General features: G+C 48.2%; 1 protein-coding gene across 1 annotated transcript in view; it reads left to right on the top strand.

The window, feature by feature from the left end:
* The first annotated feature begins 255 nt into the window (after positions 1-255).
* The window catches only part of EIF6 (eukaryotic translation initiation factor 6), a 47,530-nt gene continuing 24,839 nt past the window's right edge, over positions 256-22,946 (top strand). The window contains exons 1-2 of the mRNA XM_085887869.1: positions 256-414; positions 4,080-4,165. Of these exons, the coding sequence (XP_085743995.1) occupies positions 308-414; positions 4,080-4,165 (193 nt within the window). The 5' untranslated portion in view covers positions 256-307. The remainder of the gene's footprint in view (positions 415-4,079; positions 4,166-22,946) is intronic.

Here is a 22,946-nt window from a genome sequence, read left to right as displayed (position 1 = left end):
CATCACACGAGTTTATCGTGTAATTGTGTGGAAAAAAAATGTACAAGTAACGCCTCAGCTCATTGGTCAATTTTCATTGTGTCTGTTTCGTCGATGCTGATTGGGTAAAATTGGGAAACGTATTAATTCCAAATGTATTGAGGGACGATACAAATAATTTTAAAATTGCGGAATAAATCACATTTCCTTCGCTCTGTAATATATAATGTGCATGTTTCGATAATTTCGCACGAAAATACTTTCGGCCCGGAAAAAGAGCGTGACGTCATCCGTGGTGGGCGGGGCTTCGCCTCACGAGAGCGGTTCAATGGCGGTTCGCACGTCGTTCGAGAACAACCACGACGTTGGAGTTTTCTCCAAACTCACGAACACCTACTGCTTGGTGGGGATCGGAGGCTCGGAAAACTTCTACAGGCGAGTGGTACTCCGTGTTGGTTTGTTTGTGCGAGTCTGTGGCTCATGTTGGGCCTTGAGTGCGGACCATTCGAGTTCACATCCACACGGACGGGCCCACAATGCACCCATTGCCCGTGTGCTGGTGATTAGGCCCACGACCATGACATGGGGCCGAGCCGGTCCCTTTTTACCCCTGACTCCATTGGGCTAAAAGAGTCATGCGGCTTATTCATTTGACCCCGCTCCCTGGGGGCGTGGTCAAACGGCCGTCTCATTCTGACCTCGCCCCTTGGGGGCGTGGTCAAACGGCCGTCTCATTCTGACCTCGCCCCTTGGGGGCGTGGTCAAACAGCCGTCTCATTCTGACCTCGCTCCCTGGGGGCGTGGTCAAACGGCCGTCTCATTCTGACCTCGCTCCCTGGGGGCGTGGTCAAACGGCCGTCTCATTCTGACCTCGCCCCTTGGGGGCGTGGTCAAACAGCCGTCTCATTCTGACCTCGCTCCTTGGGGGCGTGGTCAAACAGCGGTCTAATTCTGACCCCGCCCCCTTGGGGGCGTGGTCAAACAGCGGTCTCATTCTGACCCCGCCCCCTGGGGGCGTGGTCAAACAGCGGTCTCATTCTGACCCCGCCCCCTTGGGGGCGTGGTCAAACAGCGGTCTCATTCTGACCCCGCCCCCTGGGGGCGTGGTCAAACAGCGGTCTCATTCTGACCCCGCCCCCTTGGGGGCGTGGTCAAACAGCGGTCTCATTCTGACCCCGCCCCCTGGGGGCGTGGTCAAACAGCGGTCTCATTCTGACCCCACCCCCTGCTGCATGGTCAAAAGGACAAATAAGCAAAAATGTAATTAAAAAGGAAATTTTAAAACTTTTCTTCATGAAGGTTTGTATATGTGATCAGCATTGGGGAACGCATGAAATATTGTTGCAGGGCCGGGTATCTGCGACGAGCACGACCGCAAGATGCAGCTGTAGGGTCGACTCCACCGATCACCTGGAATTTATAGGTTGTCGCCCCGGATAACTCCGGAGCCAACGGGTCCCTTATCGGACCGAAGTTCACCAATAGGTCGACCACGTGGGGTCGGGTCGATTGCCAATTTCAACTCGCCTAAATACCCACGTCGTCCAAACTACCAGGGAAATTCACCCTCGACGGCGCCCGTGCGGAATGAGCTGCTAGCGTACTCGAACCGTGTGCGCCCCGAGCGGACGGTCACCGAGCTTCCGTCGGTCCAAATGTCCCTTTACAGCGGCAACAACAGCCTGGCTAATTCTCCAACACGCACCGTGTCAAACCAATAAAAGAAAGACAAAAACGAACCGATACATTTAACAGCTTGATTTATTTATAATGGAGCAGGGGGCACGCGAGAACCAGAGTTATCCAAATATGAGAGGCACGTATGTACAGCAAGGCACTGATACAATTTCCTTCTTACTAACTAGTGCCACACACACACACACACACACACACACACACACACACACACACACACACACACACACACACACACACACACACACACACACACACACACACACACACACACACACACACACACACGAAACGGTGGCCACAGCCTTTATTGAGGCCTCCAGCTCAGATGGAAAGGCGAGCTGAAGACCAGATTCTGCCTCGGACCTGTCCACCTTGTGTGGTCTTCGTGCTGAGTCGAACCGGGCACCAGCGAGAGGCGAGCCGAATCCAGCGGCAGGGATGCGGTGCGCAACCCCCACGGCTCTCATGGGGGATGGTGTCTCTCAAGCTTATGAGGAGGAGGAAGAGGATCTCGGTCCGAACGCGTCACACCCTTATTCACCCTGTTTCAGGGGGGGGGGGGGTAGGAAACTCCTCCGCCTCACCCGCTCTCCCTCACTGGATGGTTTTGTCGCGCAGAGCTGCTCGTCGCCCTGTCATTGGCCAAAACAAGCGGCAAGTCCATTGATTGGCCCGGGGGCGTGGTGACGTCACGCGGATGCCTTTCTCCCTGTCGCGGGATCTGATTGGCTGAGTGGTGTCACCTCACCCGGAGCACGCTGATTGGTCAAGGGCCGCCACGAGGTCCCTCTTTGAACTTTGCCTTCTTCCAAAGGACCGCCCCTCCAACAGGAAGTTGAGCAACATGGTTCTGCATGGGCTCCGCCCACCAAACAGCCAGAGGAGTTCTGTATTCTGTGTGAGCTCCTCCTATGTAGGCATGGCGTCGGCCAGAGCCAGGTGCAGGTAATGCTGGCGTTGTCGTAGTTATGATGGGTGTAAAGAATGAAAGAAAACCCTGACTATCAAAGTAACTCACAGCGCATTTACATTTATTCACCCATTAGACGAGGGAAAGGGAGCTATCTACCCACATTCACTTATCGAAGTAACTGAGCTGGAGGACCTGAATGTTGAGTGCTCATGGCTTCCAGATTCGCAACGATGTCACGATCGCTTGGATTCGAGCCCCGGTTCATGCCCTCAGGGGGTGGGGACTGAGGGTCACGAGGGTCAAAACGTGTGAGCGATTTGCAATGGCGCGCCATCGACTTCGCTCGAATTATTATTATTATTATTTTATTTATCGTTCACTATTAGCTCACCTGGAGTTCAGTCAGGTGAGTTTATGCGATCGAGCAGTGTCCGGAGGTGTCGGTCAGTCAGTGAATCAGTCAGTCCGTAAACACCAGTCATTATCGTTTGAACCAAACACACGATTTTGATGAAACTTGACCACAATCTTCATATCTGATGCCTAACGAAGGTGTATCGACGCATCAAAATCTGTGCTCATTAAGGGGGTATACGTGGTTGACCCCCTCTCCCCCACCCTCTATTTCCGCAGGGCACTTAAGGTCCGCCAGCAACCCACTTCTGGTGAAACTACCAAAATCTCGAATCATTGCTCACCTTCACTCTTTTATTCCTCTATTTTCCCGCCTTTGGAACAAACTCCCACACTCACTTCAATCCCACTCTTCCCTCGGGGTCTTCAAAGTAGCTGTTCTCCACCATCTTTTATCTTTCCCCATCCAAAACCATGATCTTTTCTACGCCCGTTAATCCACCCCAAACCCACCACCTTCAAATTCCCTGCTTTCCTTCCTCAAAATCCCTGGAGTGTCCTCCTTGTTTCCCCCGTGTACCCGGCCCCATCCCTCCCTCCCACTTCCACAGATCTCCTCGTGTGTCTATTCCCCCACTGTTTTCTGCTTCCCTCTCCCATCCCTCTTGTCCCCTGCTCCCCTTGTTATATGTTCTGTGCGTTCGCTCCGATACGAGCCGAGACATTGTATGTTTAAATAAATTTAAAAATATGTTCGACAGCACAATATGTCAAACGGTAATGGACGGATTCCGCCGAAACTTGGCGGATGGGTTGGTTCGGTGACGAGAACAATCCAACTTGATTTTGGGTCACTGGGGTCTGCAAGTGCAGCCGATCACTGGGATACACTGGGACATCAGCCCGACGGAGGTATTCGCCGTATCGAGCGCCATTGTTCGTTTTTACCCGATGTACGAGCTCCTACACGAGTCTTTGATCATTTTGCTGATGAAATGGTGAAAATAAGTGATTTGGTAACGTTCCTAAGGACCTGTCATGCGGTCCGAGGGAGGATGGTGCAAACGGGGTGATGTTCACACGGTGTCTGTTTGAAATGTTCATGTTTGCCACGTTGTCCGTCCTTCTATTGCAGCGTGTTCGAAGGAGAGCTGTCAGAAACGATCCCAGTTGTCCACGCGTCCATCGCGGGCTGCAGGATAATCGGACGGCTGTGTGTCGGTACGTTGTTGTTAACCTTGAGGACAATTGTGGGTGCGGTCTTGTGTTTTAGTGCAATTGTGTCACTCGTCGTCTTCTCAACGATAGTGATGGTCAATTTTATTATCGTCATGTTGGAATTCCTCTCGAAGGCTGTTCACGTTTTTGTGGGTGAGATTTTATTACAGTTCGTTATTTCTTTCGTTGAATGTCTTGAAGTGCTCGGTGTGATGTGAAAAAAAAAATTCATTGTCAAGGTGGCTTTGACATCTGATCATGTCATGGCCTTCTCTGCCAATGGCTTTGACATCTGATCATGTCATGGCCTTCTCTGCCAATGCGCCTGCGATGTAAGAAGCACTCGGTTAAAATATCACCGCGTCGTCTCCGACTCAGGTTCCTCGGCGATCTGTTCACGTACCCGGGTAGTCGGCGCGTTCAGGGTGTTCCTCGTTTCGGGTAACACGACTCGTTTTGTTTTTGACGAATTTCCTATTTTCAACAAATCAAACTCTATTTTGCTTGACCTTGTAACTTGTGTGTGTATATATATGTGTATATATATATTTATTTATTTATTTTTAACAGATAATGACATAGATCTAACAGACTTTGATGATTGGTGAGCAGACATCCAGTGCCGTCATCTCGCTGTTGAAGTTTGACTTTGAGCCGTATTAAAGCTCGAGGCAGGACTCTACACAATTTCTGAAATACCTGTGTGCCAAATACAAAGTAGGGGTATGAAAATCTTGAAGGGCCGGGGTTATGACGGCCGCCGAGGCCCCCATCCGCCGGTGATATCTAATGCTCCCTCGTGCATTCCCAGCCATTTTAGGTCACAAAATGCACGTTTAAAACCTCTGATATTTATTTCTGGGTGTAAATTGGGACGTGTTAGTAAAGTTTACTGATTTGTTGTCATCGAAGTGCTGTATTTCTGTTGTACGAGTTCAACTACGTGTAATGATCAAATTGACAACGTTTAATGAAGAAGCACTCGTTGCCACCGAAGGTGAAGGATGTTGCTTTCACCTCTCTCTGCCTGTCTGTTTGTGTACAGGATATCTCAAAAACTTGTGGACAGATTCGGATGAAATTTACTGGGCAGGTTCGCTGTGTGACAAGGACGAACTGATTAGATTTTGGCGAAGATCCCCCATCCGACTACTAGAATTTTTCAAGTGATTCTTCACCATTGATGGATTGGGCCAAAAATGATAGAGGCACAATATCTCAAAAAGTTTGGACGGATTCGGACGAAACTTGGTGGACCGGTTGGCTGTGTGGCCACGACGAATTGATTCAGTTTTGGCGAAGATCCGGATACGAGAATTATTTAATTATGAAAGTGATTCTTCACCATTGAGAGAAAGGGTCAAAAACGATATATAACATGATATATCAAAAATGTATTGGGCCCGATATGTTCTCGTGGATCAGGCATTACGTGGCGGAGGTATGCGCTCGACCGAGTGCCCTTCCAGTTTAATCTAAATTCTGTCAAGAAACATCGGTAGGGTGGGGGAAGGGCGAGGGGTTGGGATCTTTAAGTTGGAGGTGACTACCCCAACTTAGACCATTCCCGTACACACCTTGAGTACAGCGACAGCTTTACAAATTACTTCGTCCAGTGAGTTAGGACTAAGGAGTGCATAAAATATGGAGAATGTGTGTAAATTAGCCAAGTACTTTTCAATTCTTTAAGGTTTTTTCAAACAGAGACGCTGTTACAATTCCAGAATGGCACTCGGTGGAGCGCATACCTCCGCCACGTAATGCCTGATCCACGAGAACATATCGGGCCCGATACACTTTTTAAATATCATGTTATATATCGTTTTTGTCCCTATCTCTCAATGGTGAAGGATCACTTTCTTAATTAAATAATTCTCGTATCCACATCCGGATTCGGATCTTCACCAAAACTGAATCAATTCGTCGTGGCCACACAACCGACCGTTTCACCAAGTTTTGTCTGAATCCATCCACAACTTTTTTGAGACATTGTGCTGTATATCGGTTTTGGCCCTATCTCTGAATGTTGAAGAATCACTTAAAATTCTAGTAGTCGGATCTGGATCCGGATCTTCATCAAAATCTGATCAGTTCGTCCTTCTCTCTCACACATCGAACCTGTCCACAAAATTTCATCCGTGTCCGTCCGCAACTTTTTGAGATATCCTGTACACAAACACAGACAGAAAGTGGTGAAACATGACCTCCTTCACCTTCGGTGGCGGAGGTAATCACTGTAAACATCTGGGACTCGTCATACACTCTCAAATAATATCAACACATTTACATCAAGAATTTACATCCCCACTCCTCAATCCCATGATTATGATTGTTTTTGTTTTTTGTTAAATGCCTGACACCTTCCTGGGCACACCCCAAGTACAACCACTAAATTTCAGCTCATTCTGTACAGCGGTTGAGGAGTGCATAGAAGGCAATCCCACGCGCGCTGCAACCCCACGTGCCATACACACCGAATTATACGGCGTAAGTATGGTGAACTCTTAAAAAAAAGGGATCACGAACTGATGTTAATTCAACAGTTCAAGAAACACATGTTCCCTTGGGGACTGATTATAAATGTACGGCCTATGCAGTAGGTGGTACATCTTCTGGTTCAGTAGGTGGTACATCTTCTGGTTCAGTAGGTGGTACATCTTCTGGTTCAGTAGGTGGTACATCTTCTGGTTCAGTAGGTGGTACATCTTCTGGTTCAGTAGGTGGTACATCTTCTGGTTCAGTAGGTGGTACATCTTCTGGTTCAGTAGGTGGTACATCTTCTGGTTCAGTAGGTGGTACATCTTCTGGCTCAGTAGGTGGTACATCTTCTGGCTCAGTCGGTGGTACATCTTCTGGTTCAGTAGGCGGTACATCTTCTGGTTCAGTAGGCGGTACATCTTCTGGTTCAGTAGGTGGTACATCTTCTGGCTCAGTAGGTGGTACATCTTCTGGTTCTGTAGGTGGTACATCTTCTGGCTCAGTAGGTGGTACATCTTCTGGTTCAGTAGGTGGTACATCTTCTGGTTCAGTAGGTGGTACATCTTCTGGTTCAGTAGGTGGTACATCTTCTGGTTCAGTAGGTGGTACATCTTCTGGTTCAGTAGGTGGTACATCTTCTGGTTCAGTAGGTGGTACATCTTCTGGTTCAGTAGGTGGTACATCTTCTGGCTCAGTAGGTGGTACATCTTCTGGCTCAGTCGGTGGTACATCTTCTGGTTCAGTAGGCGGTACATCTTCTGGTTCAGTAGGCGGTACATCTTCTGGTTCAGTAGGTGGTACATCTTCTGGCTCAGTAGGTGGTACATCTTCTGGTTCTGTAGGTGGTACATCTTCTGGCTCAGTAGGTGGTACATCTTCTGGTTCAGTAGGTGGTACATCTTCTGGTTCAGTAGGTGGTACATCTTCTGGTTCAGTAGGTGGTACATCTTCTGGCTCAGTAGGTGGTACATCTTCTGGCTCAGTAGGTGGTACATCTTCTGGTTCAGTAGGCGGTACATCTTCTGGTTCAGTAGGCGGTACATCTTCTGGTTCAGTAGGTGGTACATCTTCTGGCTTCAGTAGGTGGTACATCTTCTGGCTCTTTCTGGCTCAGTAGGTGGTACATCTTCTGGTTCAGTAGGTGGTACATCTTCTGGTTCAGTAGGTGGTACATCTTCTGGTTCAGTAGGTGGTACATCTTCTGGTTCAGTAGGTGGTACATCTTCTGGTTCAGTCAGTAGGTGGTACATCTTCTGGTTCAGTAGGCGGTACATCTTCTGGTTCAGTAGGCGGTACATCTTCTGGTTCAGTAGGTGGTACATCTTCTGGCTCAGTAGGTGGTACATCTTCTGGTTCTGTAGGTGGTACATCTTCTGGCTCAGTAGGTGGTACATCTTCTGGTTCAGTAGGTGGTACATCTTCTGGTTCAGTAGGTGGTACATCTTCTGGTTCAGTAGGTGGTACATCTTCTGGTTCAGTAGGTGGTACATCTTCTGGTTCAGTAGGAGGTACATCTTCTGGTTCAGTAGGTGGTACATCTTCTGGCTCAGTAGGTGGTACATCTTCTGGCTCAGTAGGAGGTACATCTTCTGGCTCAGTAGGTGGTACATCTTCTGGTTCAGTAGGTGGTACATCTTCTGGTTCAGTTGGTGGTACATCTTCTGGCTCAGTAGGTGGTACATCTTCTGGCTCAGTAGGTGGTACATCTTCTGGTTCAGTAGGAGGTACATCTTCTGGTTCAGTAGGTGGTACATCTTCTGGCTCAGTAGGTGGTACATCTTCTGGCTCAGTAGGAGGTACATCTTCTGGCTCAGTAGGTGGTACATCTTCTGGCTCAGTAGGAGGTACATCTTCTGGTTCAGTAGGTGGTACATCTTCTGGTTCAGTAGGTGGTACATCTTCTGGTTCAGTAGGTGGTACATCTTCTGGTTCAGTAGGTGGTAAATCTTCTGGTTCAGTAGGTGGTACATCTTCTGGTTCAGTAGGTGGTACATCTTCTGGTTCAGTAGGTGGTACATCTTCTGGTTCAGTAGGTGGTACATCTTCTGGTTCAGTAGGTGGTACATCTTCTGGTTCAGTAGGTGGTACATCTTCTGGTTCAGTAGGTGGTACATCTTCTGGCTCAGTAGGTGGTACATCTTCTGGCTCAGTAGGTGGTACATCTTCTGGCTCAGTAGGTGGTACATCTTCTGGCTCAGTAGGTGGTACATCTTCTGGCTCAGTAGGTGGTACATCTTCTGGCTCAGTAGGTGGTACATCTTCTGGTTCAGTAGGTGGTACATCTTCTGGTTCAGTAGGTGGTACATCTTCTGGTTCAGTAGGTGGTACATCTTCTGGTTCAGTAGGAGGTACATCTTCTGGCTCAGTAGGTGGTACATCTTCTGGCTCAGTCGGTGGTACATCTTCTGGTTCAGTAGGCGGTACATCTTCTGGTTCAGTAGGCGGTACATCTTCTGGTTCAGTAGGTGGTACATCTTCTGGCTCAGTAGGTGGTACATCTTCTGGTTCTGTAGGTGGTACATCTTCTGGCTCAGTAGGTGGTACATCTTCTGGCTCAGTAGGTGGTACATCTTCTGGTTCAGTAGGTGGTACATCTTCTGGTTCAGTAGGTGGTACATCTTCTGGTTCAGTAGGTGGTACATCTTCTGGTTCAGTAGGTGGTACATCTTCTGGTTCAGTAGGTGGTACATCTTCTGGTTCAGTAGGTGGTACATCTTCTGGCTCAGTAGGTGGTACATCTTCTGGCTCAGTCGGTGGTACATCTTCTGGTTCAGTAGGCGGTACATCTTCTGGTTCAGTAGGCGGTACATCTTCTGGTTCAGTAGGTGGTACATCTTCTGGCTCAGTAGGTGGTACATCTTCTGGTTCTGTAGGTGGTACATCTTCTGGCTCAGTAGGTGGTACATCTTCTGGTTCAGTAGGTGGTACATCTTCTGGTTCAGTAGGTGGTACATCTTCTGGTTCAGTAGGTGGTACATCTTCTGGCTCAGTAGGTGGTACATCTTCTGGCTCAGTAGGTGGTACATCTTCTGGTTCAGTAGGCGGTACATCTTCTGGTTCAGTAGGCGGTACATCTTCTGGTTCAGTAGGTGGTACATCTTCTGGCTCAGTAGGTGGTACATCTTCTGGTTCTGTAGGTGGTACATCTTCTGGCTCAGTAGGTGGTACATCTTCTGGTTCAGTAGGTGGTACATCTTCTGGTTCAGTAGGTGGTACATCTTCTGGTTCAGTAGGTGGTACATCTTCTGGTTCAGTAGGTGGTACATCTTCTGGTTCAGTAGGAGGTACATCTTCTGGTTCAGTAGGTGGTACATCTTCTGGTTCAGTAGGTGGTACATCTTCTGGCTCAGTAGGTGGTACATCTTCTGGCTCAGTAGGAGGTACATCTTCTGGCTCAGTAGGTGGTACATCTTCTGGTTCAGTAGGTGGTACATCTTCTGGTTCAGTTGGTGGTACATCTTCTGGCTCAGTAGGTGGTACATCTTCTGGCTCAGTAGGTGGTACATCTTCTGGTTCAGTAGGAGGTACATCTTCTGGTTCAGTAGGTGGTACATCTTCTGGCTCAGTAGGTGGTACATCTTCTGGCTCAGTAGGAGGTACATCTTCTGGCTCAGTAGGTGGTACATCTTCTGGCTCAGTAGGAGGTACATCTTCTGGTTCAGTAGGTGGTACATCTTCTGGTTCAGTAGGTGGTACATCTTCTGGTTCAGTAGGTGGTAAATCTTCTGGTTCAGTAGGAGGTACATCTTCTGGTTCAGTAGGTGGTACATCTTCTGGTTCAGTAGGTGGTACATCTTCTGGTTCAGTAGGTGGTAAATCTTCTGGTTCAGTAGGTGGTACATCTTCTGGTTCAGTAGGTGGTACATCTTCTGGTTCAGTAGGTGGTACATCTTCTGGTTCAGTAGGTGGTACATCTTCTGGTTCAGTAGGTGGTACATCTTCTGGTTCAGTAGGTGGTACATCTTCTGGTTCAGTAGGTGGTACATCTTCTGGCTCAGTAGGTGGTACATCTTCTGGCTCAGTAGGTGGTACATCTTCTGGCTCAGTAGGTGGTACATCTTCTGGCTCAGTAGGTGGTACATCTTCTGGCTCAGTAGGTGGTACATCTTCTGGTTCAGTAGGTGGTACATCTTCTGGTTCAGTAGGTGGTACATCTTCTGGTTCAGTAGGTGGTACATCTTCTGGTTCAGTAGGTGGTACATCTTCTGGTTCAGTAGGTGGTACATCTTCTGGTTCAGTAGGTGGTACATCTTCTGGTTCAGTAGGTGGTACATCTTCTGGTTCAGTAGGTGGTACATCTTCTGGCTCAGTAGGTGGTACATCTTCTGGCTCAGTCGGCGGTACATCTTCTGGTTCAGTAGGCGGTACATCTTCTGGTTCAGTAGGCGGTACATCTTCTGGTTCAGTAGGTGGTACATCTTCTGGCTCAGTAGGTGGTACATCTTCTGGTTCTGTAGGTGGTACATCTTCTGGCTCAGTAGGTGGTACATCTTCTGGTTCAGTAGGTGGTACATCTTCTGGTTCAGTAGGTGGTACATCTTCTGGTTCAGTAGGTGGTACATCTTCTGGTTCAGTAGGTGGTACATCTTCTGGTTCAGTAGGAGGTACATCTTCTGGTTCAGTAGGTGGTACATCTTCTGGTTCAGTAGGTGGTACATCTTCTGGTTCAGTAGGTGGTACATCTTCTGGTTCAGTTGGTGGTACATCTTCTGGCTCAGTAGGTGGTACATCTTCTGGCTCAGTAGGTGGTACATCTTCTGGTTCAGTAGGAGGTACATCTTCTGGTTCAGTAGGTGGTACATCTTCTGGCTCAGTAGGTGGTACATCTTCTGGTTCAGTAGGAGGTACATCTTCTGGCTCAGTAGGTGGTACATCTTCTGGCTCAGTAGGTGGTACATCTTCTGGTTCAGTAGGAGGTACATCTTCTGGTTCAGTAGGTGGTACATCTTCTGGCTCAGTAGGTGGTACATCTTCTGGTTCAGTAGGTGGTACATCTTCTGGTTCAGTAGGTGGTACATCTTCTGGTTCAGTAGGTGGTACATCTTCTGGTTCAGTAGGAGGTACATCTTCTGGTTCAGTAGGTGGTACATCTTCTGGTTCAGTAGGTGGTACATCTTCTGGCTCAGTAGGTGGTACATCTTCTGGCTCAGTAGGAGGTACATCTTCTGGTTCAGTTGGTGGTACATCTTCTGGTTCAGTTGGTGGTACATCTTCTGGCTCAGTAGGTGGTACATCTTCTGGCTCAGTAGGAGGTACATCTTCTGGCTCAGTAGGTGGTACATCTTCTGGTTCAGTAGGTGGTACATCTTCTGGTTCAGTAGGTGGTACATCTTCTGGTTCAGTTGGTGGTACATCTTCTGGTTCAGTTGGTGGTACATCTTCTGGCTCAGTAGGTGGTACATCTTCTGGCTCAGTAGGAGGTACATCTTCTGGCTCAGTAGGTGGTACATCTTCTGGCTCAGTAGGTGGTACATCTTCTGGTTCAGTAGGAGGTACATCTTCTGGCTCAGTAGGTGGTACATCTTCTGGCTCAGTAGGTGGTACATCTTCTGGTTCAGTAGGAGGTACATCTTCTGGTTCAGTAGGTGGTACATCTTCTGGCTCAGTAGGAGGTACATCTTCTGGTTCAGTAGGTGGTACATCTTCTGGCTCAGTAGGTGGTACATCTTCTGGTTCAGTAGGTGGTACATCTTCTGGTTCAGTTGGTGGTACATCTTCTGGCTCAGTAGGTGGTACATCTTCTGGCTCAGTAGGAGGTACATCTTCTGGCTCAGTAGGTGGTACATCTTCTGGTTCAGTAGGAGGTACATCTTCTGGTTCAGTAGGTGGTACATCTTCTGGCTCAGTAGGTGGTACATCTTCTGGTTCAGTAGGAGGTACATCTTCTGGCTCAGTAGGTGGTACATCTTCTGGTTCAGTAGGTGGTACATCTTCTGGTTCAGTTGGTGGTACATCTTCTGGCTCAGTAGGTGGTACATCTTCTGGTTCAGTAGGTGGTACATCTTCTGGTTCAGTAGGTGGTACATCTTCTGGCTCAGTAGGTGGTACATCTTCTGGCTCAGTAGGTGGTACATCTTCTGGCTCAGTAGGTGGTACATCTTCTGGCTCAGTAGGTGGTACATCTTCTGGTTCAGTAGGAGGTACATCTTCTGGCTCAGTAGGTGGTACATCTTCTGGTTCAGTAGGTGGTACATCTTCTGGTTCAGTTGGTGGTACATCTTCTGGCTCAGTAGGTGGTACATCTTCTGGTTCAGTAGGTGGTACATCTTCTGGCTCAGTAGGTGGTACATCTTCTGGTTCAGTAGGTGGTACATCTTCTGGTTCAGTAGGTGGTACATCTTCTGGTTCAGTAGGTGGTACATCTTCTGGTTCAGTAGGTGGTACATCTTCTGGTTCAGTAGGTGGTACATCTTCTGGTTCAGTAGGTGGTACATCTTCTGGCTCTGTAGGTGGTACATCTTCTGGCTCAGTAGGTGGTACATCTTCTGGCTCAGTAGGTGGTACATCTTCTGGCTCAGTAGGTGGTACATCTTCTGGCTCAGTAGCTGGTACATCTTCTGGCTCAGTAGGTGGTACATCTTCTGGCTCAGTAGGTGGTACATCTTCTGGTTCAGTAGGTGGTACATCTTCTGGTTCAGTAGGTGGTACATCTTCTGGTTCAGTAGGTGGTACATCTTCTGGTTCAGTAGGAGGTACATCTTCTGGTTCAGTAGGTGGTACATCTTCTGGTTCAGTAGGTGGTACATCTTCTGGCTCAGTAGGTGGTACATCTTCTGGCTCAGTAGGAGGTACATCTTCTGGCTCAGTAGGTGGTACATCTTCTGGTTCAGTAGGTGGTACATCTTCTGGTTCAGTTGGTGGTACATCTTCTGGCTCAGTAGGTGGTACATCTTCTGGCTCAGTAGGTGGTACATCTTCTGGTTCAGTAGGTGGTACATCTTCTGGTTCAGTAGGTGGTACATCTTCTGGTTCAGTAGGAGGTACATCTTCTGGTTCAGTAGGTGGTACATCTTCTGGTTCAGTAGGTGGTACATCTTCTGGCTCAGTAGGTGGTACATCTTCTGGTTCAGTAGGTGGTACATCTTCTGGTTCAGTAGGTGGTACATCTTCTGGTTCAGTAGGAGGTACATCTTCTGGTTCAGTAGGTGGTACATCTTCTGGTTCAGTAGGTGGTACATCTTCTGGTTCAGTAGGTGGTACATCTTCTGGTTCAGTAGGAGGTACATCTTCTGGTTCAGTAGGTGGTACATCTTCTGGTTCAGTAGGTGGTACATCTTCTGGCTCAGTAGGTGGTACATCTTCTGGCTCAGTAGGAGGTACATCTTCTGGCTCAGTAGGTGGTACATCTTCTGGTTCAGTTGGTGGTACATCTTCTGGCTCAGTAGGTGGTACATCTTCTGGCTCAGTAGGTGGTACATCTTCTGGCTCAGTAGGTGGTACATCTTCTGGTTCAGTAGGAGGTACATCTTCTGGTTCAGTAGGTGGTACATCTTCTGGCTCAGTAGGTGGTACATCTTCTGGCTCAGTAGGAGGTACATCTTCTGGCTCAGTAGGTGGTACATCTTCTGGCTCAGTAGGTGGTACATCTTCTGGTTCAGTAGGTGGTACATCTTCTGGTTCAGTTGGTGGTACATCTTCTGGCTCAGTAGGTGGTACATCTTCTGGTTCAGTAGGTGGTACATCTTCTGGTTCAGTAGGTGGTACATCTTCTGGCTCAGTAGGTGGTACATCTTCTGGCTCAGTAGGTGGTACATCTTCTGGCTCAGTAGGTGGTACATCTTCTGGCTCAGTAGGTGGTACATCTTCTGGCTCAGTAGGTGGTACATCTTCTGGCTCAGTAGGTGGTACATCTTCTGGTTCAGTAGGTGGTACATCTTCTGGTTCAGTAGGTGGTACATCTTCTGGCTCAGTAGGTGGTACATCTTCTGGCTCAGTAGGTGGTACATCTTCTGGCTCAGTAGGTGGTACATCTTCTGGTTCTCAGGTAGGTGGTACATCTTCTGGTTCAGTAGGTGGTACATCTTCTGGTTCAGTAGGTGGTACATCTTCTGGACATCTTCTGGTAGTGTACATCTTCTGGTTCAGTAGGTGGTACATCTTCTGTAGTAGGTGGTACATCTTCTGGTTCAGTAGGTGGTACATCTTCTGGTTCAGTAGGTGGTACATCTTCTGGTTCAGGTAGGTGGTAGGGTGGTACATCTTCTGGTCTCAGTAGGTGGTACATCTTCTGGTTCAGTAGGTGGTACATCTTCTGGTTCAGTAGGTGGTACATCTTCTGGCTCAGTAGGTGGTACATCTTCTGGTTCAGTAGGTGGTACATCTTCTGGTTCAGTAGGTGGTACATCTTCTGGCTCAGTAGGTGGTACATCTTCTGGCTAGTAGGTGGTACATCTTCTGGCTCAGTAGGTGGTACATCTTCTGGCTCAGTAGGTGGTACATCTTCTGGCTCAGTAGGTGGTACATCTTCTGGCTCAGTAGGTGGTACATCTTCTGGTTCAGTAGGTGGTACATCTTCTGGTTCAGTAGGTGGTACTTCAGTAGGTGGTACATCTTCTGGTTCAGTAGGTGGTACATCTTCTGGTTCAGTAGGTGGTACATCTTCTGGTTCAGTAGGTGGTACATCTTCTGGCTCAGTAGGTGGTACATCTTCTGGTTCAGTAGGTGGTACATCTTCTGGCTCAGTAGGTGGTACATCTTCTGGCTCAGTAGGTGGTACATCTTCTGGCTTCAGTAGGTGGTACATCTTCTGGTTCAGTAGGTGGTACATCTTCTGGTTCAGTAGGTGGTACATCTTCTGGTTCAGTAGGTGGTACATCTTCTGGTTCAGTAGGTGGTACATCTTCTGGTTCAGTAGGTGGTACATCTTCTGGTTCAGTAGGTGGTACATCTTCTGGCTCAGTAGGTGGTACATCTTCTGGCTCAGTAGGTGGTACATCTTCTGGTTCAGTAGGTGGTACATCTTCTGGTTCAGTAGGTGGTACATCTTCTGGTTCAGTAGGTGGTACATCTTCTGGTTCAGTAGGTGGTACATCTTCTGGTTCAGTAGGTGGTACATCTTCTGGTTCAGTAGGTGGTACATCTTCTGGTTCAGTAGGTGGTACATCTTCTGGTTCAGTAGGTGGTACATCTTCTGGTTCAGTAGGTGGTACATCTTCTGGCTCAGTAGGTGGTACATCTTCTGGCTCAGTAGGTGGTACATCTTCTGGCTCAGTAGGTGGTACATCTTCTGGCTCAGTAGGTGGTACATCTTCTGGTTCAGTAGGTGGTACATCTTCTGGCTCAGTAGGTGGTACATCTTCTGGCTCAGTAGGTGGTACATCTTCTGGTTCAGTAGGAGGTACATCTTCTGGCTCAGTAGGTGGTACATCTTCTGGTTCAGTAGGTGGTACATCTTCTGGTTCAGTTGGTGGTACATCTTCTGGCTCAGTAGGTGGTACATCTTCTGGTTCAGTAGGTGGTACATCTTCTGGTTCAGTAGGTGGTACATCTTCTGGTTCAGTAGGTGGTACATCTTCTGGTTCAGTAGGTGGTACATCTTCTGGTTCAGTAGGTGGTACATCTTCTGGTTCAGTAGGTGGTACATCTTCTGGTTCAGTAGGTGGTACATCTTCTGGTTCAGTAGGTGGTACATCTTCTGGTTCAGTAGGTGGTACATCTTCTGGTTCAGTAGGTGGTACATCTTCTGGTTCAGTAGGTGGTACATCTTCTGGCTCAGTAGGTGGTACATCTTCTGGCTCAGTAGGTGGTACATCTTCTGGCTCAGTAGGTGGTACATCTTCTGGCTCAGTAGGTGGTACATCTTCTGGCTCAGTAGGTGGTACATCTTCTGGCTCAGTAGGTGGTACATCTTCTGGCTCAGTAGGTGGTACATCTTCTGGTATCATCTTCTGGCTCAGTAGGTGGTACATCTTCTGGTTCAGTAGGTGGTACATCTTCTGGTTCAGTAGGTGGTACATCTTCTGGTTCAGTAGGTGGTACATCTTCTGGTTCAGTAGGAGGTACATCTTCTGGTTCAGTAGGTGGTACATCTTCTGGTTCAGTAGGTGGTACATCTTCTGGCTCAGTAGGTGGTACATCTTCTGGCTCAGTAGGTGGTACATCTTCTGGCTCAGTAGGTGGTACATCTTCTGGTTCAGTAGGTGGTACATCTTCTGGTTCAGTTGGTGGTACATCTTCTGGCTCAGTAGGTGGTACATCTTCTGGCTCAGTAGGTGGTACATCTTCTGGTTCAGTAGGTGGTACATCTTCTGGTTCAGTAGGTGGTACATCTTCTGGTTCAGTAGGAGGTACATCTTCTGGTTCAGTAGGTGGTACATCTTCTGGTTCAGTAGGTGGTACATCTTCTGGCTCAGTAGGTGGTACATCTTCTGGTTCAGTAGGTGGTACATCTGGTCTGGTTCAGTAGGTGGTACATCTTCTGGTTCAGTAGGAGGTACATCTTCTGGTTCAGTAGGTGGTACATCTTCTGGTTCAGTAGGTGGTACATCTTCTGGTTCAGTAGGAGGTACATCTTCTGGTTCAGTAGGTGGTACATCTTCTGGTTCAGTAGGTGGTACATCTTCTGGTTCAGTAGGTGGTACATCTTCTGGTTCAGTAGGTGGTACATCTTCTGGTTCAGTTGGTGGTACATCTTCTGGCTCAGTAGGTGGTACATCTTCTGGCTCAGTAGGTGGTACATCTTCTGGCTCAGTAGGTGGTACATCTTCTGGTTCAGTAGGAGGTACATCTTCTGGTTCAGTAGGTGGTACATCTTCTGGCTCAGTAGGTGGTACATCTTCTGGCTCAGTAGGAGGTACATCTTCTGGCTCAGTAGGTGGTACATCTTCTGGCTCAGTAGGTGGTACATCTTCTGGTTCAGTAGGTGGTACATCTTCTGGTTCAGTTGGTGGTACATCTTCTGGCTCAGTCAGGGTGGTACATCTTCTGGCTCAGTAGGTGGTACATCTTCTGGTTCAGTAGGAGGTACATCTTCTGGTTCAGTAGGTGGTACATCTTCTGGCTCAGTGAGTCGGTACATAACTCTTCTGGCTCAGTAGGAGGTACATCTTCTGGCTCAGTAGGTGGTACATCTTCTGGCTCAGTAGGTGGTACATCTTCTGGTTCAGTAGGTGGTACATCTTCTGGTTCAGTTGGTGGTACATCTTCTGGCTCAGTAGGTGGTACATCTTCTGGTTCAGTAGGTGGTACATCTTCTGGTTCAGTAGGTGGTACATCTTCTGGCTCAGTAGGTGGTACATCTTCTGGCTCAGTAGGTGGTACATCTTCTGGTTCAGTAGGTGGTACATCTTCTGGTTCAGTAGGTGGTACATCTTCTGGTTCAGTAGGTGGTACATCTTCTGGTTCAGTAGGTGGTACATCTTCTGGCTCAGTAGGTGGTACATCTTCTGGTTCAGTAGGTGGTACATCTTCTGGTTCAGTAGGTGGTACATCTTCTGGTTCAGTAGGTGGTACATCTTCTGGTTCAGTAGGTGGTACATCTTCTGGTTCAGTAGGTGGTACATCTTCTGGTTCAGTAGGTGGTACATCTTCTGGTTCAGTAGGTGGTACATCTTCTGGCTCAGTAGGTGGTACATCTTCTGGCTCAGTAGGTGGTACATCTTCTGGTTCAGTAGGTGGTACATCTTCTGGCTCAGTAGGTGGTACATCTTCTGGCTCAGTAGGTGGTACATCTTCTGGTTCAGTAGGAGGTACATCTTCTGGCTCAGTAGGTGGTACATCTTCTGGTTCAGTAGGTGGTACATCTTCTGGTTCAGTTGGTGGTACATCTTCTGGCTCAGTAGGTGGTACATCTTCTGGTTCAGTAGGTGGTACATCTTCTGGTTCAGTAGGTGGTACATCTTCTGGTTCAGTAGGTGGTACATCTTCTGGTTCAGTAGGTGGTACATCTTCTGGTTCAGTAGGTGGTACATCTTCTGGTTCAGTAGGTGGTACATCTTCTGGCTCTGTAGGTGGTACATCTTCTGGCTCAGTAGGTGGTACATCTTCTGGCTCAGTAGGTGGTACATCTTCTGGCTCAGTAGGTGGTACATCTTCTGGCTCAGTAGCTGGTACATCTTCTGGCTCAGTAGGTGGTACATCTTCTGGCTCAGTAGGTGGTACATCTTCTGGTTCAGTAGGTGGTACATCTTCTGGTTCAGTAGGTGGTACATCTTCTGGTTCAGTAGGTGGTACATCTTCTGGTTCAGTAGGAGGTACATCTTCTGGTTCAGTAGGTGGTACATCTTCTGGTTCAGTAGGTGGTACATCTTCTGGCTCAGTAGGTGGTACATCTTCTGGCTCAGTAGGTGGTACATCTTCTGGCTCAGTAGGTGGTACATCTTCTGGTTCAGTAGGTGGTACATCTTCTGGTTCAGTTGGTGGTACATCTTCTGGCTCAGTAGGTGGTACATCTTCTGGCTCAGTAGGTGGTACATCTTCTGGTTCAGTAGGTGGTACATCTTCTGGTTCAGTAGGTGGTACATCTTCTGGTTCAGTAGGAGGTACATCTTCTGGTTCAGTAGGTGGTACATCTTCTGGTTCAGTAGGTGGTACATCTTCTGGCTCAGTAGGTGGTACATCTTCTGGTTCAGTAGGTGGTACATCTTCTGGTTCAGTAGGTGGTACATCTTCTGGTTCAGTAGGAGGTACATCTTCTGGTTCAGTAGGTGGTACATCTTCTGGTTCAGTAGGTGGTACATCTTCTGGTTCAGTAGGAGGTACATCTTCTGGTTCAGTAGGTGGTACATCTTCTGGTTCAGTAGGTGGTACATCTTCTGGTTCAGTAGGTGGTACATCTTCTGGTTCAGTAGGTGGTACATCTTCTGGTTCAGTTGGTGGTACATCTTCTGGCTCAGTAGGTGGTACATCTTCTGGCTCAGTAGGTGGTACATCTTCTGGCTCAGTAGGTGGTACATCTTCTGGTTCAGTAGGAGGTACATCTTCTGGTTCAGTAGGTGGTACATCTTCTGGCTCAGTAGGTGGTACATCTTCTGGCTCAGTAGGAGGTACATCTTCTGGCTCAGTAGGTGGTACATCTTCTGGCTCAGTAGGTGGTACATCTTCTGGTTCAGTAGGTGGTACATCTTCTGGTTCAGTTGGTGGTACATCTTCTGGCTCAGTAGGTGGTACATCTTCTGGCTCAGTAGGTGGTACATCTTCTGGTTCAGTAGGAGGTACATCTTCTGGTTCAGTAGGTGGTACATCTTCTGGCTCAGTAGGTGGTACATCTTCTGGCTCAGTAGGAGGTACATCTTCTGGCTCAGTAGGTGGTACATCTTCTGGCTCAGTAGGTGGTACATCTTCTGGTTCAGTAGGTGGTACATCTTCTGGTTCAGTTGGTGGTACATCTTCTGGCTCAGTAGGTGGTACATCTTCTGGTTCAGTAGGTGGTACATCTTCTGGTTCAGTAGGTGGTACATCTTCTGGCTCAGTAGGTGGTACATCTTCTGGCTCAGTAGGTGGTACATCTTCTGGCTCAGTAGGTGGTACATCTTCTGGCTCAGTAGGTGGTACATCTTCTGGCTCAGTAGGTGGTACATCTTCTGGCTCAGTAGGTGGTACATCTTCTGGTTCAGTAGGTGGTACATCTTCTGGCTCAGTAGGTGGTACATCTTCTGGCTCAGTAGGTGGTACATCTTCTGGTTCAGTAGGAGGTACATCTTCTGGCTCAGTAGGTGGTACATCTTCTGGTTCAGTAGGTGGTACATCTTCTGGTTCAGTTGGTGGTACATCTTCTGGCTCAGTAGGTGGTACATCTTCTGGTTCAGTAGGTGGTACATCTTCTGGCTCAGTAGGTGGTACATCTTCTGGTTCAGTAGGTGGTACATCTTCTGGTTCAGTAGGTGGTACATCTTCTGGTTCAGTAGGTGGTACATCTTCTGGTTCAGTAGGTGGTACATCTTCTGGCTCAGTAGGTGGTACATCTTCTGGTTCAGTAGGTGGTGCATCTTCTGGTTCAGTAGGTGGTACATCTTCTGGTTCAGTAGGTGGTACATCTTCTGGTTCAGTAGGTGGTACATCTTCTGGCTCTGTAGGTGGTACATCTTCTGGCTCAGTAGGTGGTACATCTTCTGGCTCAGTAGGTGGTACATCTTCTGGCTCAGTAGGTGGTACATCTTCTGGCTCAGTAGGTGGTACATCTTCTGGTTCAGTAGCTGTTGTTGCCACCAAGTGTTCATTTTCACTTGCGATCACAGGTGTGGGATTTCTTCGTTGGGGGGGAAAAAAAGCTTCTGCTAAACTCATTTGTCAGCACGCTTCATTTGATTTGTGAATGTAAGACGAGTCGATCACAATAGTAGATGGCTGCTTAAACTAAACGATGCTTCTACGTCGGCTTTGTACTCAAATTAAACTTGAAAACGGCTGAACCAAAAAAAAAAATGTAAAATTTGTTACCTGCCGTTCTCCATACTCATGACAAGGGTTTGTTGAAAATTTGATGACAAAAGCTCAAATTATTTTCAAAAAAAATAGAAACACGGAAGTGATTATGAATACACAAATAAGTCCACCATCTTGCACAGACAGATCTCAGGTCTAACAGACCTATTTGTCGTTACTGTGACGGAGCCAATTATTAATTGTTCTCCATATTCTCATAATAAACTGAACATTCGACGTCAAAAACTCAGATATTAACAATTTTACGCCCTGGACGGCCACACACACACACACACACACACACACACACACACACACACACACACACACACACACACACACACACACACACACACACACACACACACACACACACACACACACACACACACACACACACACACACACACACACACACACACACACACACACACACACACACACACACACACACACACACACACACACACACACACACACACACACACACACACACACACACACCGGCTTGAGCACTTTGAATGAAGCGAGCTGAAAGTAAGCTGCTTGCGAACGGAACACCTTTTTCTTTTCCAGGAAACGGGGTAATTGGAACGCAACCTGATGTGAAGCGTAATGTGTCCGTTTTCTAATAAAGCTGTCTTTCTCTGCACCCAAAAGGGAGATTGTATAACTTTAATGATTTGTCTTCGTTCCTCCAACAGTGTCCGAATGTGCACACGACCAGACAGGATTGATTTAACCTCGAAACGCATCGCAGCAACTGCAGCAAAATGAAGTGTAATGCGCGAGTAAAGTTTCACACCGACGGGTGCCTCATTTGAGGTGTACAGAGCGTGCGAGAGAGAGAGAGAGAGAGGGGTAGAGAGAGAGAGAGATAGAGGGGTAGAGGGATAGAGGGGTAGGGAGAGAGGGAGAGAGGGGTAGAGAGAGAGGGGTAGAGAGAGAGAGGGGGAGAGAGAGAGAGGGGTGGAGAGAGAGAGGGGTGGAGAGAGAGAGGGTGGAGAGAGAGAGGGGTGGAGAGAGAGAGGGGTGGAGAGAGAGAGGGGTGGAGAGAGAGAGGGGTGGAGAGAGAGAGGGGTGGAGAGAGAGAGGGGTGGAGAGAGAGAGGGGTGGAGAGAGAGAGGGGTGGAGAGAGAGAGGGGTGGAGAGAGAGAGGGGTGGAGAGAGAGAGGGGTGGAGAGAGAGAGGGGTAGAGAGAGAGAGGGGTAGAGAGAGAGAGGGGTAGAGAGAGAGAGAGGTAGAGAGAGAGACAGGTAGAGAGAGAGAGAGGTAAAGACAGAGAGGTGTAGAGAGAGAGTGGTAGTGAGAGAGAGAGGTAGAGAGAGAGAGGGGTAGAGAGAGAGAGAGAGGGGTAGAGAGAGAGAGAGAGGGGTAGAGAGAGAGAGAGAGGGGTAGAGAGAGAGAGATTGAGAGGGGTAGAGAGGGGTAGAGAGAGAGAGGGGGAGAGAGAGAGAGAGGGGTAGAGAGAGAGAGAGGGGTATAGAGAGAGAGGGGTAGAGAGAGAGAGGGGTAGAGAGAGAGAGGGGTAGAGAGAGAGAGGGGTAGAGAGAGAGAGGGTAGAGAGAGAGAGGGGTAGAGAGAGAGAGGGGTAGAGAGAGAGAGGGGTAGAGAGAGAGAGGGGTAGAGAGAGAGAGGAGTAGAGAGAGAGAGGGGTAGAGAGAGAGAGAGAGGTAGAGAGAGAGAGAGAGCGAGAGAGAGAGAGAGGTAGAGAGAGACAGAGAGAGAGCGAGAGAGAGAGTTGTAGAGAGCGGTAGAGAGAGGTAGAGAGAGGTAGAGAGAGGTAGAGAGAGGTAGAGAGAGGTAGAGAGAGGTAGAGAGAGGTAGAGAGAGGTAGAGAGAGGTAGAGAGAGGTAGAGAGAGGTAGAGAGAGGTAGAGAGAGGTAGAGAGAGGTAGAGAGGGGTAGAGAGAGGGAGGGGTAGAGAGAGGGAGGGGTAGAGAGAG

This window comes from Eptatretus burgeri, chromosome 7 (assembly GCF_056783735.1).
Source record: "Eptatretus burgeri isolate ZD-2024b chromosome 7, Ebu_testis_v1, whole genome shotgun sequence".
NCBI classification, from domain to species: domain Eukaryota; kingdom Metazoa; phylum Chordata; class Myxini; order Myxiniformes; family Myxinidae; genus Eptatretus; species Eptatretus burgeri.
This window is presented reverse-complemented; position numbering and strand designations above follow the sequence as displayed.